The sequence below is a fragment of the Harmonia axyridis genome, chromosome 1 (genome assembly GCF_914767665.1).
Source record: "Harmonia axyridis chromosome 1, icHarAxyr1.1, whole genome shotgun sequence".
Taxonomy (NCBI): Eukaryota; Metazoa; Arthropoda; class Insecta; order Coleoptera; family Coccinellidae; genus Harmonia; species Harmonia axyridis.
In genome coordinates, this window is record NC_059501.1 from 87,707,700 (window position 1) to 87,727,994 (window position 20,295).

Genomic DNA, 20,295 nt, shown 5'->3' on the forward strand with positions numbered 1-20,295 from the left:
AAAGCTGGCTCGGCCAAGTTTGCCTTTTTGTCAGTCTCCCCAACGGTAGTCGTAACCACGACCAAGACCAAGAAGAAGAAGAAGACATTTGACAGTGTCAACACGTGTTAGATCATGCATCAAGTCGGACAACGCAAAACGACGTCTCGTGGATTTGTCGTTGGGGATTTAGTGGCCTGTAAACCTTTTAATATCGCCTCGAGAAGTGCGCCCCGCTTCATCAGTCAACTTTTCACTAATTCGGAACAGATTTCGACGCACCGACCGAACGAAGTGTACGCTCGGACGACGTCAACGTAACAGCTGTCACTTATGTTTGTTTCGGGGACTAGTAAGACGATTTTGATCGACAGATCGATTTTTAATTGTGATTTTGTGTGAGCGATCGCTCCCCGAACAGATCACTATATAATTTTCTCACGATGTTTGTGTAATTTTGAGCCAAACAGACTTACTGATAGCGAATCTGTCCTCAAATTCGTTTCTATTCGCCCAGCGAAATACAATAACTCTTGCGTTGACGAATTCGCAATCAAATTCAAGAATATTCAATAGTCCGATTGTAAACTAACTGCAAATCCGACTGAGTTGAAATTTTGCATTTAAAAAATAGTTTTCCTATGAAAGGTTTCATTTTTAATAGCTCGCAATCTGGGTAGATGTCATTTTCGAAGCTGTCATCTTTTCACATTTGACGAGTAGAAACTACGCCTAAAAATGGATCGATACACGTTTCAACAACGCATTGAAATTGTTAAAATTCACCACAAAAATGGTAACAATTTTGCCGTCACAGTTCGCAAAACTGGATCATCTGGAAGAACTTTCTCGGTCGGCAATTGTGAACCTGGTGGAAAAATTTGAGCTGTTGGACAAGTGTGAAATCCTGAACACGATATGCAAAACCCATTAGAGTACGTTTACCGAATATTGTCAAAAATTTGAACTGTTGGGACAAGGTAGTGATGTGAAGAATCGAAACCGTGTGCGTCGCTCGAGCACAACTGAGAATATTGCTGCTGTAGCCCGTAGTAGATATTGACAATGGGAATTAGGCATTCCACAAAATTACAGTTTATTTTGCATAAATAAATTAAGGTTTTAAAAGTTCAGTAAATACAAAAACCCGACGTATCATCGCCAATTGAGTCCGGGAATAGCATTAAAATGATCCGAATTTTCTTTGAAAAATCTTCTTCAGTGTTGAGGCCCATTTTCACCTCGTAAGTTACGTTCATAAGCAGAATTGTTGCATTTGGGGCCAGGAAAATCTAAAAACGATTGTTGAGAAGCCTTTTCATCTTCAAAGTGTTCTCATTTTTCATTATTATCAAAATGAAACCTCTAATTGGAAAACCCTGTATGTCATTTCAATTGATCTACCAGCTACCAGCCATGTTTTTACCATTTTCATCAGTAACTTTAGCCACCTTGACTTGTAAAAAATGTCTAGTTGTCAGAGTAATTGAAAACAGCAAAAATGTTGATCTGCTTCGGTAGATCAGCTCGCTTGTCATTTCTCTGTGTACGATCGATTCCGAGTATACTTCCTTGAAGGAATTTAATTCGCCAACACTGTTTGGTGTTTACGCTTCGTTCGACCGTATCCAAGATCCGAGCGGAGGCTCTGAATTCAGCAGCCTTCGCAGCAGCATCCCACTATGCAGTTTCTGCTTTGCGATAATAATAAAATTTAGCGAAGCGACGAGAGTGTATCACCGGACTGACATGCATGATCGGCGACAAATATTCGCACCGTCGTCGCTAAAAATAAATTTTAAATTAACAATTTATCATGCACCGTTGCAGTTGCCGAGCACACATACTCTGGCGATTTTAGAGCGTCGGGTCCATCAAGGAATCTCCCATGAATTTGTTTTAGTAGATTGCCACGGCAACCGACCGTTAAATAGAGTGAAAAATAATCATCATCCGTCTTCATCAACGTTTCTATTATGCTGCTCTATGCGCGCGAACGTATCGGTTATTACGACCAGCCGCCTCAAGTTAATAAACGTTTATTTTTGGTGGATGATGACGCCGCGCGTTCAGTTGTTTGGGGTATCTGGATGTACCCTAAACGTTTTAGAGCTTTCCAGGAATGACTAGTTCCCGATTTAGAATTTCATATTTCGTCATGAAATTCGAAGAGTATCAATTTTGAATCTCGCGACATTCTATATCTTTCATACTGAATATTGATGAACCCTGATGAAGATATATTTATTTATATTGCCTAACAATACTTTCAAATAAACCCCGGTATTTAGCAGATCGCGGTATCCATTTCAAAGGGACTTCTATGGCCAAGCGTGTTTATGGACTACTTCAAGTGGCTTTGGATATACTATAACTACCTCTATCGTTTCTTTTTTTTCAATATTTTTTTGTATATTGTACCGATGTTTTGATTCGTTTTTGTTTTGGACGGTGAAAAATCCAACAAATCAAGAATCATAAAAATTGGGTTAATAATAGGTAATAATAATATTAACATTTTTCGAGAAAAAATGGTACACCACTGAAATATTTCAAACTTAATCATTTCTGAATTTCTAACCAAGTACTACACTATATAACATTTTCAATCTCACGTCATTTCGAACCAATTAAAAAAAAAACAGAAATTATATAGAAATCAGAGCTTCGTTCTACACAGAATCATTTTCTTTTCGATCTGTGCTTTTCAAAAAAAAAATACCTACAGATTTCACCGATTTGAATTTCGCTTATGCATATATCAGGAAATTTTCTTAAAAAACAACTCGTAGATTTGAAATAAATGAAAACTTGTAGGTATACGTAAGTATCCATAAAATACAACTAAATGGAATGTATAATTTTTATGTCTTCAACATAAAATACATAAAATGACTAGTGGGAACTTTGCAGCGATAACATCAGGATGGCCGGTAAAGTTAACAACCATTCTTAGTGGGTGGTAAAATTGATTGGAATATAATTCGACTGCTATCGAAAGCCAGGCAATATCGTGATACGAATAACTGTAGCACCCACCTCTATCAACCTACGAAGGCATTTCTAGAAGAAATTAAACTCTAAATTCTTAAAAGATTTTCTTCAAAACGAAGCCTGATTTTTTTTAATTCTAACTTTGTTACAGATTTGGAAAAGAATGCCTCTAAACAAGTTTCAATTCGGATAATTTATGAAACGTTCAATTATAGTGCAAATAGTCATGAAAAGCTTCTTGTCTTCTTTTAGTGCTATTTCTAGTGAAGATTTGCCACAACCATGGCAAATTTGCTCCTTTTTTTTTGGGCGGTGTGAACCAATATTCAAACATTCATCCCTGTCCAGTATATTTGTTGTCTTCTTCCTGGTTTTCGTTTTCTCTCTATTTTTATTTGTTCCTTTTGATCAACTAGAGCTACTGATCACCCCTCAAAACGTGTCCAAAGTCGGCTGTTATTCGCCTTTTTTTAGATGTTAATATTGTAATACCTCCTAGTCTAGGAGGTATTGTCCTATCTCGACGTTTGCTTGCTGGTTTCAATGAAGATTTCTGATTATGTTATTTCGGTATTGTCTGAACCTTTTTTCCTCAAACATTCTAATAGTTTTGAGTGTTGAACTTTATGGAACGCCCTTTCGTAGTCAATGAGGCTTGTATAAAGATCCTTCCTCTGATCTATACATTTTTGCAGCTAAATATGTAGACTACATAAGTAATCACGTATACCCAAACCTTTCCTGAAACTTAATTGTTCACTTTCTATGTCAGCCTCTCATTTTTTATATATTCTTTTGGTATTATCTTCAAGAATATTTAGAGGCTTATTAACCAGTAATCATTGCACTTTCTTACTTTCGGAATCGGAATGAATGTAGATATCCGTATCGTATTCATGCGAATAGTATACCTTACATTCGAATTGCCCCTCGTATGTTTCACTCATACACTTTACAGGTATGCAAGACCACAATGTGGCAAAGTGCAGCTTGGATATTTTCTCACCCTTGTCCCAATACGCCATAAAACCACGTGTGTGGCTGCCGCATACGCCGAGTTTTATTATATTTCACCCGTTGCACTTTATATCGTCGATTCGAGTAAGGAATTATGGTCGAACGTTACCAAGAACCTCCATCAAAACGCAAATCCTGAGCACCTAATGCGAAATAACTGATGTTAAAGCTGTTCGATGCAATTTGAAATTTCGTCATTTTGCACGATAATCATTTCGATAGGAGACTGGAAATTTGTCTTTTTGAAAAGATTTAAAACTTTCTGGGTAGGTTTTCGGGGTCCGAATGTCTCTTTAAGTTTGTAGATGGGTAGAATCCGATAGAAGGTTCATGAGGTAGATTTATAAAATTTTGTTTGTTTAATAACTGGAAATATCCCATCCGGTTGAACTGACATTGACATGAAGATGTCAGAAGCAAAATAGTGAAACGAATGTTGATTATTTCGTGAGGATCGCACAATTAGTAAATAAAGGGTGTTCCTAAATTGGAGGTACAAACAAATATGAACGATTACTTAGAATATTTCCCTCCTGTCAAAAATTCTATGTATATGGAAAACAATTATCGAAAATTACAGCGAATATTTTCCTCCTGTCAAAAATTCTATGTATCTGGAGAACAATTATCGAAAATTACAGCGATAATTACATTGTAGGAAGCGAAACTGCACTGCGATAATTGTTCTGTTCATAGATGCATAGTTTCTATGCATCTTACAAAGTTCGAATCTATGGCAATTCCATTCTGAATCAGTTTGACAAGTAATGTAACAGTTCATTCGGGAAATATTCCCCCGAATTACATTCGTGCATCAAAAAGACAGGATAATTTCGCATTCCAGCGTGTTTTCTTTGAAAAACTGCATTCGGTCATTTTCATTTTTGGAGAAAGAGCCCGACACCGAAGTTGGAGGGCTCTTTCTCTAAAAATGAAAATGAACTCATGCAGTTTTTATGACAACACGCTGTCATGCAAAATTATCGGTAATTTTGATGCACTAGGGCAATTACTTACGATAATGTGATCTACGAATGTTTATTTCCTAGCCTATCTTTGAATTCGACAATTGTCAACATCGCTGAAAAATCAACTTGTTGTTTTTGTCGACTTGCATGTTTTATCGCGCTGTCAGACGAGCGTCGCTATGGAAACGAGCGTCGCCATGGAAACTTTCTCACCTATAGGTAAATGGAAGGAGTGAATAATTGGTAGAACATGCTGCGTTTCTGGTCATAGGTATCTACCATTTATCATTATAAGATAGAACTTTCTTCGGTGTCGGGCTCTTTCTCCAAAATTGAAAATGAACTCATGCAGTTTTTATGACAACACGCTGTCATGCAAAATTATCGGTAATTTTGATGCACTTGTGCAATTACTTATGATAATTTTAAATCAAAAATTTTGATAAACATGTTCTTTTGTTTTCGAGATACATTCATAAATTTATTAATTATTGCTAAATATCAGTAAAATTAGCACGGAAACTAATAATTGATTCATTCATCACAGACTACTAACTGGATTTTATTGAATATTTCAAGAAAATTGTTTGAATTTTATTTCTGGTTAGCTCTCACAAGAATAAAATATTAGAGAGTTTCGTTTCTGAACCACAGAATTTATTTCAGAGAGCGCAATCATCTGTTTCGAATTAATGATGATGAAGATAGAAAAACCTATACGCAAAATTTAAGAAACTGCCTACTTCATATCAGTACTTTTCAAATTTTTTTTTCGTCGGTGCAACAGTACACAGGAAACAGATCAAAACCTGAAGATCCCTCTTATAAATAGAAGTCTGGATTTGATCGCAGATACGAATCGTAAAAAGGCCGACCGTGCCAAATCAGACGAGACTGAAAAATTATTAATGAACAACAGAAGGAAGGAGTAATTTTTTAATTCGTCCTCTTGTCGACAAGAGAGATAAATCGTATACGCCGAGCGGCGTGTATACATTCTAAATTTGTTCACCCATTAAAATAAATTCGTTGGAGCCCGTACGGTTTTTTCGGCAATTTGTAACCGAGGGGGGAACCATCTGAACGATCCCGACAAAGCAACTCTGTAGATACGATGAATGCTCCGAGAACGTTCTGCCCAAAAATCGAAAACAACAATAAAAAAATATAAATGGAAAGCACTGACGTGAAGTCTGAGAATTACATGTGACATGACGTGAAAACATGGATTTACATTATACTTTCAATACAATGTCATTTTTTGGAACGATTTTCTTTATGGAACGAAAAAGCATTTATAAAATTAGTGAATCCTCGCTAGGAAGATCAGAAAAAACTTGATTTCGTGTGAATGCTACATAATTGTATTTTTATTTGACTCATTTCATATACAACGTAATTCATTGAGGATGTCCAATCAAAATATGTTGATCCTGCCTCATACAAATATTGCTAGTTTTCGAAAGATCTGGTGTTTGATGTTAAGTATGGATTTTGATTTTCGCAATTGTTTTTTTTTTGTTTTTACTATTTCTATTTGGAATTTGCAGTTTTTGGGCATGAGGATTGTCAATTTGGACTCTAATTGCTAATAGAGAACGCTAATTCAAAATGATAGAGAAAAGTTATTTGATATAAAGGGTGTTTTTTTTGGAGCTATAGAACTTTAAATTGCAATAAAACAACGATGGATTATTCGATTGACATGAATTTTATTTATCCGCAAGATAATCTTGTGGCATTACATTTTAAATATGATTTCTGGCATATGACCTATATCGGTAAAAACACGACGAATGTTGTCTTCCAAATGGTCAAGGGTTTGTGGCTTATCCGCATAGACCAAATACTTTACATAGCCCCACAGAAAGTAGTCTAGCGGTGTTAAATCACAAGATCTTGGAGGCCAATTCACAGGTCCAAAACGTGAAATTAGGCGGTCACCAAACGTGTCTTTCAATAAATCGATAAATCGATGGTGGCACGAGCTGTGTGACATGTTGCGCCGTCTTGTTGGAACCACAGCTCCTGTACATCATGGTTGTACATTCAGGAATGAAAAAGTTAGTAATCATGGCTCTATACCGATCACCATTGACTGTAACGTTCTGGCCATCATCGTTTTTGAAAAAGTACGGACCAATGATTCCACCAGCCCATGAAGCGCTCCTAACAGTCAGTTTTTCTGGATGTAACGGTGTTTCGACATACACTTAAGGATTAGCTTCACTCCAAATGCGGCAGTTTTGTTTGTGGACGTAGCCATTCAACCAGAAGTGCGTTTCATCGCTAAACAAAATAAAATGGACGTAGTGCGCGATACGTATTTCGCACAGAACCATTATTTTCGAAATAAAATTGCACTATTTGCAAGCGTTGTTCAGGCGTGAGTCTATTCATGATGAATTGCCAAACCAAACTGAGAATAAATCACTTGACAGCTGTTAAATCGGTCGCCATCTTGAACAGTAATGCCAACTTAAAGTTATATACCTCGAAAAAAAACACCCGTTACATATCAATAGATCTTCATCGTAAAAATCATGGAATAAATATCAATAAAATTTTTAGAGTGAATATCAAACGTCAGGATTCGGACCTGAGTCCAGTTTTTTTTTCGAAATCTGAATAAATATTTTCCTGTTAACAAATGTTATAGCAATGTTAGTTAAAAATGTTGATTTGAGAATCACTCTACCAACATATAAAAATCACAGGGTCGAATCCGCGAGAGATCAAGCGCACCGGACAAAGTAAAATAAATTTGTTCAGAATTGAATGAGACCTTTAAAATTTTTGATTTGGGGAAAAGCAGTTTCTACATAAATATTCGATGCAAAATCCATACAAACGCCATTGGTAAAAATAATAAAACTGTTTGTACATCAGAAAATGTTTCTTGATGTAATGAAAACGTGTACCAAATTTCATAGAACTATCTGCAATAGCATCTTTTTGGTTATAAAAAATTCTTCTTTTTTCTAGAAACTTTACCACCCTGTATCTCAAGAGTTAGCGCGCTTATAACATACGTTCATATGAAGTTTTTTCCTTAAAATGGCTCCAAGAATAGCCCCCATAAAAATTAGCATATCATTAAGAAACATCCTGTATAGTCAAGATATTGGGTAACTTATCTGATTAGATAAGTGGAGTTCGTCCGTTTCAGAATACCTAGCGACCAATATTGTTCCCAGTGATCTCCGGTTACACAAAACCACGCGAAAAACAAGACACGTCTTGCGCGCCCGAACAATCGAAAAATAAAAAGTCTCAAGCAGATCGAAACAAGACGCCTTTTCAGCAGCTATTCAATTCCGGACATTAATGGCTTGTAGTCATTTTTGCTCGGAGGAAATTTTTATGGCGCTCCCCCGCGCCAGACTCTCTTCGAAAAAGACACCCGATATGACCACTTACCTTTTTATAGGCTACCATGCGGTCAGATATTGCATACGTGCTCGGAGCATTTCACGGATATCAGACCTTTAATAACTATACAACAAGGTGTATATTTTCGGATTCCGCGAGAGAACGATCTCGTGTGTCGAAAGGAACAAAATTATGGCGTGTCTTTTGTGCAGGAACCACGGACGGTGTTGGTTTTCCGATGAGAAGTCGTTTATTTATTTGATGGCTTTAATTGAACGACGAAAAAGGAAAAGAATTTTATTTGTTTAGCTGTTGGGTCAGTTGAAACTAAATCGTGGAAAAGGTCGCAGTAACATTAGATATCTGGACTGTAATATTGGTGCACCAAAATACTTTGCATTTTATTAAGGTTTAAGAGTGAAAATAAATACTAAAATCCCGATGTACAGGGTGTTCCAAAATTGGAGATACAAATGAAAACAAGAGATTCCTCGGATCATTTTGAGAAAAAAGAGTCGTTCAGAGATAGGCCCACAAACGCTCTATTTTCAGATACAGGGCGGTAAAATTTGGTTCCTCCAATTTCAAGAAAAAATTTCAAACATCACTTTAAAAATTCTCAGGAAATGAAAATTATTGTAAAAATATCGTTAGTATAAGCTGTGATGAATAAATTAATTATTAGTTTTGATGTTCATTTTCCCCATTTGTAGCAATGATTCGATATAATCTAAGTCTTAAAATCATCACAAAAAAGTATAGGCCTACAAGAAACACGCTGTATCTCGGAAACAAAAAGTTTGCATATCCAGATCCTTTTTATCAATATTATCCAAGGAACCACTCAGTTTGTACCTTCAATTCCACACCCTGTATGAAATCTGAATTTGTTTTGTGATGAAAATTGTTTCATAGAGGGGAGTACACAATTTTGTACTTTTTTGAAGCTTCGATTTTCGATAAATGTCTACACGTTAGTGTATAAAATTTGTTTAGATTTTCACAATATATTGAATATTTCAACGTGATAAATACTTCATTTGAACTGAAATTTGTCTTTTAAAAATGATATCAGAGAGAGTGCACCTTTAAAATTGGATAAGCACCTGAGCAGATATTGTGTTTTAGATAGAATGTTCAATACTTTGGGAAATTTCAAAACCCATTCAGGTACCCAACACATCAAGATATCTATGATCAGCTTTCTGATATTTCATATTATACCGAAAATAATGATCGGGAGTCCTTGAAGATTTTTTCTCTCTTATAGTTCTCGAGATGCTTTCAGTGAACACCGAATTTTCGTTTCCTCGTTTCCTCTACACTTGTTCATAAAAAGTGCACGAGTAATGTGTAACGTGTACCTTTTTGAAATATTTATATCTTTACATAGAAGAGTTCCCAAAATTGATATTCTTTTCCTCTAAAAATGTTTATGAAAGTGCATTTTTTTAATAAAAAATATGTTAAAAATGAAAGAATTTCAAAGAATTGCTACATAATCAAACATACACAAAACTGTGTATATTTTTACGCATGATTGGTGCTATATCTATTTCAGCACCAATTTGTGTATAGTATATCCAAAGTCACTTGAACTAGTCTATAAAAACGCTTGGCCAGAGATAATTGCAAAACAGTCATAAACCATAGGCGCACACTTTTCAAACCCTTGAGTTGAAAATAATATTTTTGCGTATGTATGGGACTCAAATGTCGATTCTTTCAGAAAATTTGTGACGTGAGTAGCTTTCGCTGTTACATCAAAAATGATACTATATCATTCTACGGTGTTATAATTTGATTATTCTTTATTCTCGACCTGTAATATACTAAATGGAACGTTATCAACGATGATGAACTGATCGTTGCATAGAATTATAAGAGCACGAAAATGTTTGAGATGAATTCGGAAATGTTCTGTCTGAAGATAAGACAAACTAGGATAGAAAAGGTGCAAGACCATGAGATCCTTGAGTGACATCAAGTCACTCAAAAAGTTTTTTGGAAAAAAACCTATATTTTTTATTCATTCAGTCAATTTTACGTAGGTATAAAAAGAGAGAGGTCTCAAGCAAATCCTATACTTAAAGAGTTATCGAGGAAAAACTTTAACTAAGGAAAACTACAATTTCTTATAAATGGAGTAGTCAATATGACTTCCAGAAAACATAAACTAGAGAAAGAAACTAAACATTCGAAATTCCATGAATTGTAATAAATTATTCGTTAAGATGGTTGAAAATCCATAAACCAATAAAATTTTCAATTACGAATATAAATTCAATTACGAATTAATGACATTTCTTGAAATGCCAAATTAGGGCAAGTTGCACCATTTGCCTAAACATTGATTAAAAATTTAAACATTGATTATTCTCTGATTTCTTGAGAGAAATCAGGAATTAATCGATGTTTAAATTTTAATCAATGTTTAGACAAATGGTGCAACTGGCCATTAGTTATCCAAATTTCGATTTTAGTTTCTATGTTTTCCGGAAGTCATAGACCGAGTCATAGATTACTCCACTCAGTTAGAAATTTTAGTATTTCCTCAGTTCAAGTTTTTCCTCGATAACTCTTAAATTTTTCGTATTTAGTATCAGAATAATAATATATGTAACCTATTATTGAAACTGTCCTGACTGATGGCTTGATTGATTTTTCGATCTGGCTACGTAGCTGCTAATTTGACCTACTGAGAGCCTCAACATCATATGCCTATTCTACATGATTTCTCAAACCAATAATAACATTGCTAAAATCAGAAGATGTAATGAAAATTTTGTTGGTTAATCTCATTTTAATCAATTCTTCCTTCAGTGGAATGAAGATATTCAGGATGCGAAATCATTTTCTTCCGAACCCGTCATTTATCAATGCTGACTTTGAAAGTAAATGGAGGAATAGATTTGATTGCGAAATATTCATCTTTTTTTACATAAGCGATATAATTTTGCCAAACATCATAGTCGGAATCAATAAAAGCATCAGTCACGAACTGAAACTACGTAAAAATGCATTTCAATAATACCCCTATCGACCACACTGGTCTATGCGAATTATTAGGAAGTAATTAAGAAGTGACAGATGCAGCCAATGAGTGTAACCAAAAACGCTCTCAAAGTGGAAAGGGGAATACGAGGAGAAATGTCCAGCCAATAAGATCAATCTAATCGGGACATTCTTGTTTCCAAGACGATTTGCTAAATACCGGGGTTTATTTGGGAGTATTGATAGCAATATTTTCATAAATTCCAAAGGAAATTCTGAAAACTTGGACAACCCTCGTTTAATTGAAATATTCAGGCTTCCTCCAAGTGACTTTGGATATACTATCATCAGAATGACAATTCACCTAATGATCTTCGAAATTGAAAAAAATACAAAGCGTATATTGCAAAATTGACAGTTTCTTCCAAACGAATCCTATCAAATGAGGTGATAGAAACAACAAACAATTTCGGAAGCTCTGGGATTAGCGATTCTTAAAAGACGCGCTGCTAATGAAGACGAGAGTCGAGGAACTAATAAGTCAAAATGTGTCGCAACAAAGGGACCGACGTCTTCTCATTTCTGAAACTGTAGACAGGAAATTATCTACGGTTTCACGAAGGGATAACGCCGTCTTTGTGGCCCGAACGATACACATGTTTTTGAGGTTCAGCCTATTATTTTCGTTGCTACACAAGGTTCATTCATGTTTTATGTCCACGGCAATATTTTTTCCAAATTGATACCTACAACGATTCTAGCCCTCAAAATCCATCAATTTAATTTTCGAGTTGAGAGAATCGATGGCGAATACCAAATGTCTCTGAGAAAGCTTTAGTTTGATATTCAATGAGCAATTAAAATTAGAAATTTTCCATTCACATAAATATTTCTAAAAAAAAAACACTCAAAAAAGATAAATTCAGGGAAACCGCCCAAATGGTACGAATTCTTCGGGTTTTTGGAGCTTTTCTTGCATATCTAATAATATTTGTTACTGTAAAATCGATCTTCATTGTTCTTAGAAATCGAAATTATGAGGATGTCTATAAAAAGGTCATAAATTTTGCAAATTCTTTTGAAATTGACTTTTCAACTCGATATTCTTCGAACATATTACCAAATAAACTTAGAATACCTATTGCAATAGTTATTTCAACAATTTCAATTTCAAAACAAATATAGGTTTTAGCACTAATTCGAAATTATTTTTAAATTGAGGGATCGAAATTGTTGAAGAACTATTCAGGCAAAATACCAATGATAATGAGTCGTGATTAACATGAACAATTTTATTCATTTATTGGTCGAAAACATACAATACAATGATGTGCATCTCACAGAGGCAATCGAGTTGCCTGTTTGTGAGCTCGATTGAGATCAACCGTATTTGCACAATTCATAGCCAACAAGAACTGTTTTTTTAAATTTTCTTTCAACTTTTTTGATTAAAAGTGTGAGCAGGCATTTATATTGGCGTTTATATAACTCCATTTCAACGACGATGTTGTCAATTTGAAAATAAATTCTCTTGAATTATATAAAGTCGGACATCATTGTTGAAACAGTATTAAGCGCGAAAAATATAGATGGACAAGAGCATATTTTGGGTAGAATCCGATTGACAATTTCATGTTATTTCTTCATGGGTCGTAAACAGCGTTTTGGCGCTCGTATAACGATCTAGGCAATGTAAAAGTAAATGCCAATTAGCGTTAAAACCAAAAAAGAACGAATCAGTCAAGCAGATGACACCATCAGAACATCCACGGGAGCAGTTCATAATCAGTCCTGACACTAATTAGCGTTTAAGCGGGATACATCTAGCCGATTTGTTGGGAAACGCAGAGACAGGAGCGCAGGCAAAAAAAAATGTGTAGAAAATTGGGGTTGTCGGTTTCAGAGGTTTCCATAAAGAACGTCTCTGGAGGTCGGATCACTCTCAAATCTCCGATTACGTTCGAAGATGATACCCGAAAAAAAAATATATGTATTATACTTCCGCATCAATCGATCTGATGATATTCAAATTCTCATAACTCGAAATCGAATTAAAATGAATATTTCCCTCCTGTCAAAAATTCTATTCGATAATTGAAGAACAATTATCGAAAATTACAGCGAAAACTTTAGAACATTAAAAAAAAAATCTGTCTGATAAGTGAAGCATCGTTGAGCGAGGACAGTATATGGATGGGCGACTGCTTCATTTTTTATTTTAATTTTGTCATGGGATAATTCAGAAAAGTTTCGTGAGATATATTTCTAGGGCAATATATTTCGCAGCAATTTTTCATGTTTTTACAATGTTAATTTGAAAATTGGCAATTTTACGTTCTTCGGCATGAGGATTGCCAATTTGGACTTAACTTTAGCATTGCTAATAGAGGGTGTTTGTTATTCATGGTTGTATTTAGTAAAGTAAATCAAGACTAATACTTTTTTCCGGCTGAACTAGCAGCGAAATAATGAAGATATATTAAAAAGCGTTACCCCATTTGATTAAATAAATACAAGGAGAACTCAAAGAATGAGTTGAATTAATTGGCATGATTTTTGAATGACTCGATAGTAATGATAGTATTACGATATACAAATTGATCTTGAAGATCAACTTAAAGATCGACTTATAACACCTAGAGATATTATGTTGAGTCTGCAAACTACCAGAGGAAGTGAAAAAGATTATATTTCGAAAAGAATCATGGGTTTGATTGATACTCCTCCTCAGAGTATGCAACTGTACATGAAGATAACACAAAATTATATAACAAGTGTTTAACCTTGAATTTTAAATCCTTATACAGGGTGTTTCATTGGGAAATGGAAATACTTCACAGGTGCATAGGTGGCACCAAGGCGGTTCTGGAGATACCCCATTTATTGAGTCTTACTGTCTTCGTAGCAGAGATACAGGGTGTTTTATGAATTTTGCCCGTTTCTTTCTGAGGCCATATCAAACGAACCAGCCGGTATATTTTCTTCAGATTTAGCAAATATGTTCCTAATTAAGAGCCCAGACGTATCACGCAATAACCGCCTTGAAAATCCAGGTCCGGGTTAACAAAAAATTATGAATCGTTTGAATCCTCGAAACAACACCCTGTACATCGGAATTTTGAAAATCTGTTTTAATATTCGGAAACACCACTAAAAACTAAACTGAGACGTGTACTTCAAATTTTCGCGCAGACAGTTTTACTGCACAAATTTTCAACGTAAAAGTGAAGTTTTTAAGAACTTGGATACCTGAAAGTGGTTTGAAGTGACTTTTAACAATGAATTATCAAAAATATTGAATCCATAATTATTACAAGATTACTTTGTAATTCATTTTTACATTTTGGTTTTCCTTTTTACAGCTGTATACTATTTCAGTTTCTATTTATTGAGAATTGAGTTGTATTAGGTTGATATCGTATTTTTTGAAACAATTATGAACAAAAAAATATAATAACAAAATAATTAATTAATCTGATAGCGTATTCGACTGGCTGCACCAATGCGAATTAATTCGAATTTTTGTAGAGCTAAATGACATAATTAGCTCGAATTAATTCGAACTGGTGGAGCCAGTCGAATACGTTATAAATTATTCTAAACAAAAATGGTCTTCTGTCAAAGTGATGGTTGTCAACCAACTTGATTGAATACGACATTTTATGATTATTCAGTTAATGTAAATAAGTGATATGTATACGTTTTAATTAAATAAAACTAATTCGACCCTTTCTTCTCGTTCCAGACGGCCAGATCCAACAATACGGCGAGGTGAACCAGCTGGGCGGCGTCTTCGTAAACGGACGCCCGCTCCCGAACGCCATACGTCTTCGCATCGTCGAACTGTCCCAGGTCGGCATCCGACCCTGCGACATCTCACGGCAACTCCGCGTGTCGCACGGCTGCGTCTCCAAGATCCTCGCCAGGTACCACGAGACCGGCTCCATCCTGCCCGGAGCCATCGGCGGCTCCAAACCCCGCGTCACGACGCCCAAGGTCGTCGCCTACATCAAGCAGCTGAAACAGAAGGACGCCGGCATCTTCGCCTGGGAGATCAGGGACAGACTGCTCTCCGACGGCGTCTGCGACAAGTACAACGTGCCCTCGGTCAGCTCCATCAGCAGGATCCTGAGGAACAAGATCGGATCCCTGGTGCACCCCTCGCCCCACCACCACCACGCCTCCATCTACAACTCCATCTACCCCCCCTACCCCTACAACCCGGCGCAGCAGAAGCTGCACCACCAGGGGGCGCACCAGAGGACGGCGGTTCCGGCGTCGCACTGCTGGCCCAGCTCGCACTCCGTGACCGACATATTGGCGGGCGCCTTCAGGGCGCCGCCTGGCGCCACCACGTTGCCGCCCGGTCAGTCGCCGCCCGTCTCGGAACACGCCGGCAACGCCGCGCAGAACTACAACTACTACATGTACCTACAGTCCGGCAACACGGCGGCGGCGATGCACATTAACACGGCGGGGATGACGCCGCACCACCATCACCACCACCACGGGTTGGCGGTGCCTGGAGGGACGCATATCTAGTACAGGAGGATTTTTATTATTATTATATTTTTTTTTTATTTATTTATTCGTCATGTTGTTGTGAACGCGGAAGACCGACGATACTCGTGAGTAATTTGTGGGGTACCTACTTGCGATTGTTTTGGGGGGAGTACCTGAAAAGGTACTCGTGAGTTATTGAGTAAAAATACCTCTTGAGTTTTTAAGGTTGGGTATGACGCCGCACCACCATCACCACCACCACGGGTTGGCGGTGCCTGGAGGGACGCATATCTAGTACAGGAGGATTTTTATTATTATTATATTTTTTTTTTTATTTATTTATTCGTCATGTTGTTGTGAACGCGGAAGACCGACGATACTCGTGAGTAATTTGTGGGGTACCTACTTGCGATTGTTTTGGGGGGAGTACCTGAAAAGGTACTCGTGAGTTATTGAGTAAAAATACCTCTTGAGTTTTTAAGGTTGGGTATGACGCCGCACCACCATCACCACCACCACGGGTTGGCGGTGCCTGGAGGGACGCATATCTAGTACAGGAGGATTTTTATTATTATTATATTTTTTTTTTTATTTATTTATTCGTCATGTTGTTGTGAACGCGGAAGACCGACGATACTCGTGAGTAATTTGTGGGGTACCTACTTGCGATTGTTTTGGGGGGAGTACCTGAAAAGGTACTCGTGAGTTATTGAGTAAAAATACCTCTTGAGTTTTTAAGGTTGGGTACTCGTTGATGAATGTGTACTCTTAGAGTATTTGAAGAGAAAAATCCTACTGAGTATGTACTTAAGATTGACTACTCGTTAATAATTGTGCTCGTGAGTACTAAAAGATGAATATTTTTAACAAGTACTCGTGGGTAAATTTGAAATATTGTCCTTTACAGGAGATTGTAACATTGTTGTGGCCATTGAAATGTTTCATACAGATTCACAAAAATATTATAAAAGTTCTTAATTCGCAATTATAAATTGAATATTATTTATTCATATTAAAATTTTGTTAAATCTCCATCGATGAGTAGCCATATTGAAAATTTTTCAAGAGTTACTACGACTATACTTCATATTGTTGATGAGTGATCCTTGAGTTTTTGAATATCAAGTCAAAAATATTAAAAAATCAATAGATATTCACAGATCACAGTTCAAACGAAAATGAGAGATTAATCGAATCATTTTATGAAAAAAAGTCATATAAATATTATCCCGCAAACGCTTTTTTTTTCGAAATGCAGGGTGTTAAATTTTTATCCTTTTTTCAAGTTTTTGCTCAAATCACCTTCCCTTCACAAGATATTTAATTTTAATGTGACATAGACATTCCAATTCGAAGTTTCATCATTTGATATGCTAATTTTGAATGCAAATCTATCCATATGATATTTTTCTGGAACAGTATTCGCTTTTTTCATCCAAAACTTTTTTTGGTAGACCACTGATAGTTTAAAAAAAAAGTTAAAGAAACTTTGGTACAATATACTACACTTTTTGGTTTGTGGTTTGTAGGAAACACCCTGTATCTATAAAACACAGCGTTTACGGGCCAATATTCATAGAACTTTTTATCCTTAAAATTAACCAAGAAATTGTCATTTTTCTTTTTACCTTCAATTTAGGAACACCCTGTATATGCGTTAAGTTCAAATAATCGAGTTTGACCCACACATATTATTTACAAGTATAGTCAAATTGAAATCTAAGTATGTACATATTAAAAAAAGTATCAACGATAAATCTTTCTAATCCAGTAATCCATCAAATACAGTTGAATTATTATCGTAACTGATGTTGCTAAGTAGGTACCTGCTCTGAAACTCACGAGTGTCCTCAGTTATGGTAAACCAGAGATGGTAAAACTGGGTATTACAGTTGCATTTCTTAACTGAAATAATATATCAGTAGACAAAGCACCAAAAAAATTGTAGGCAAAATTCAGATAACGAAAAGTTACTAGATTCATACAATTTTCCAATCATAGTAAAGCTCAACACCTGCTGTGCCTTTTTCGAATTGCTCTCAATGTAGAGTTTTGTTTTCGAATGTACGTGATTTCAAAAGATGCCTCTCATATTGAAACATTTCGTTTTGCATGATCAACTTAGAGAAAAAGTTGACCAGAAGCAACAAAAGATTAAATTTTTGAAGATTTTTGAAGAATTAATAAGAATATTTTTTAAAATCAATAGATACTATATTTTCTTGGAATGAAAAATTTTTCATGGAAAAAGTATTTAATGTTCCAATAGTTCTAGAGATCGCATTGAATGAAAGAATGATTTTATTACATATTAATCATATCATTTCATTTCCATCTGGTTATTACATTTTGCCTCTTGCATATAACACGCATATACGATTTAACTCGAAGATTGCCTCCAAATAGAAATTTTTGATATTTAATTTATATGTATACCTATGTGATTTTTTGAAAACAATCATCCTCAGCCAACTCGTACGACATATTATTTAGGTGGAATATTTGGAATGTACGAGTTTGGTGATCACCAAAAATAATCTAGTCTTGAATTTTATTCTATTCGGATGATTGTCTCCTTAAAACACCGATGTATTTGTAAAATTGCTTCTAAGGCTTTATTTGTAAATATGATTCTTACGCTACTTGATTTGTTGTACAAGGGTGAATCGATTTTGGTATATAGAAAAAAAAGTGTATTTTTTGATTCCTGATGTGTTTTTAAGTTTACCCTTGCGAGATTCTATTTTGTTTAAATATCTGCTTATATCTAGTTTGTAAGGATATGGTTACTAGTAAAATTGACTGACACAATGTTATGGTTGTATTCCTATCTTGAAATATATTATTTCATTATTTTTATCGATAATTTTTTTAGACGACCCTTTTCCTCTCGTTGAACAAAGAAATTTATCAATTATCTGGTAGATTTATGAAGCACAAAGCCTAATGAGGCTAAATTGTTGTTAGAGCAAAAAAAATTGTCCATTGATTGATCTGAATAACTATAGATACCTATCTTTTTCATTATTTTTATCCAAACTGACGATAATCACCTACAAAAATTAAACAAAATCTGATGATTCGGATTTTGCATTATATTTCAAATTATAACTTATCTATGTGTTTCAAAAATATGCAGCAAATAGAATTCGCAAAAAGCAGTGAAAAATCTCAGTCGAAATTATCCATAAGTACAAATTATTCATGAATAGTGCAAACTAAATCCACTGAAATGAAAATTCAATACAAAAAAGTAGGAGAGTTTCTAAAGAAATAAAAGTTTACTTTGAATCATCTCTCATTTATATTTTATAGCGTTATACAGTATATCATATCTTAGAAGTATTGAGATAAAGGGAGAGAATCCTCTAAATCTTGAATATTTTCAAAAATCCCAAGTGAAATATATTTTTTTCGATTTGAAATGAGAATCGTTGAAATAATGGATTTTACAAAAATCCTCCGCAAAACAATAAATAACAACAAATCGTACTACCTATTCCCAAAAACATTTCCAAGTTGTAGGTGCACTATTCCTCAATTGAAAAAATAAAGGAGATGAATAAGAATTTCTGAATAAAATCCAATCACGGAATAAATTCAATTAAATGTCAAAATTCATTTCAATTTGATACGTTAGTAAACTCAGTTTGAAGTAAGAAGCTTCAACAAAATGAATGGGAATTCGTCAACAGAGTTGAACTAAGAAATGAACGATCAGAAAGAAACATCAATAGAAGCCGAAACGGCAATAAATCATATTTTAAAATTCTGCATACATGTGCGAGGTCTCTTAAAAACGCCCACTGGATCTTTTGAAGGAGACTGAGAAATGCCGATGTATCTTTGTCGATCTTTCAGGCTGCTTCAGAAAAATATCATATCACGATAAGATCAAGAGGACAAGATAGTCTAAAAGTATTTCGTGAATTGAGGAATCATTAGATACCTATATCCTTTATTATCCTATAATTTAAGTTTCTTTGTGAAACCTGTTGATTAAAATTTATTATATCAATATATTTTTGTAAGGAGCAGAATTCTAAGAAATAGTTTACGAGTGGTAAAGATGGGTTATTTTGAAGTTTAATTCCACAATAATTTATGCAAAAATCAATTTGTTACGTTTCCAATCTATGAGTTTTAAAAGTACAAAAACAAATGAATACATTCGGAAGAAAGTTGTATCTTGTAATGATAAATGGTAGATACCTATGACCAGAACGCAGCATGTTGTACCGATTATTCACTCCTTCCATTTACCTATAGTGAGAAAGTTTCCATGGCGACGCTCGTTTCCATAGCGACGCTCGTCTGACAGCGCGATAAAACATGCAAGTCGACAAAAACAACAAGTTGATTTTTCAGCGATGTTGACAATTCTCGAATTCAAAGATAGGCTAGGAAATAAAATAGATCACATTATCGTAAGTAATTGCACAAGTGCATCAAAATTACCGATAATTTT

General features: G+C 35.3%; 1 protein-coding gene and 1 long non-coding RNA gene across 4 annotated transcripts in view; one reads left to right on the forward strand and one right to left on the reverse strand.

The window, feature by feature from the left end:
* The window catches only part of LOC123683963 (paired box protein Pax-1), a 30,750-nt gene extending 12,064 nt beyond the window's left edge, over positions 1-18,686 (forward strand). The window contains exons 2-3 of the mRNA XM_045622997.1: positions 15,070-16,309; positions 16,567-18,686. Of these exons, the coding sequence (XP_045478953.1) occupies positions 15,070-15,866 (797 nt within the window). The 3' untranslated portion in view covers positions 15,867-16,309; positions 16,567-18,686. The remainder of the gene's footprint in view (positions 1-15,069; positions 16,310-16,566) is intronic.
* Positions 1-20,295, reverse strand: part of LOC123683970 — a 47,402-nt gene that overhangs the window by 14,338 nt on the left and 12,769 nt on the right. The gene's annotated exons all lie outside the window — the stretch shown is intronic.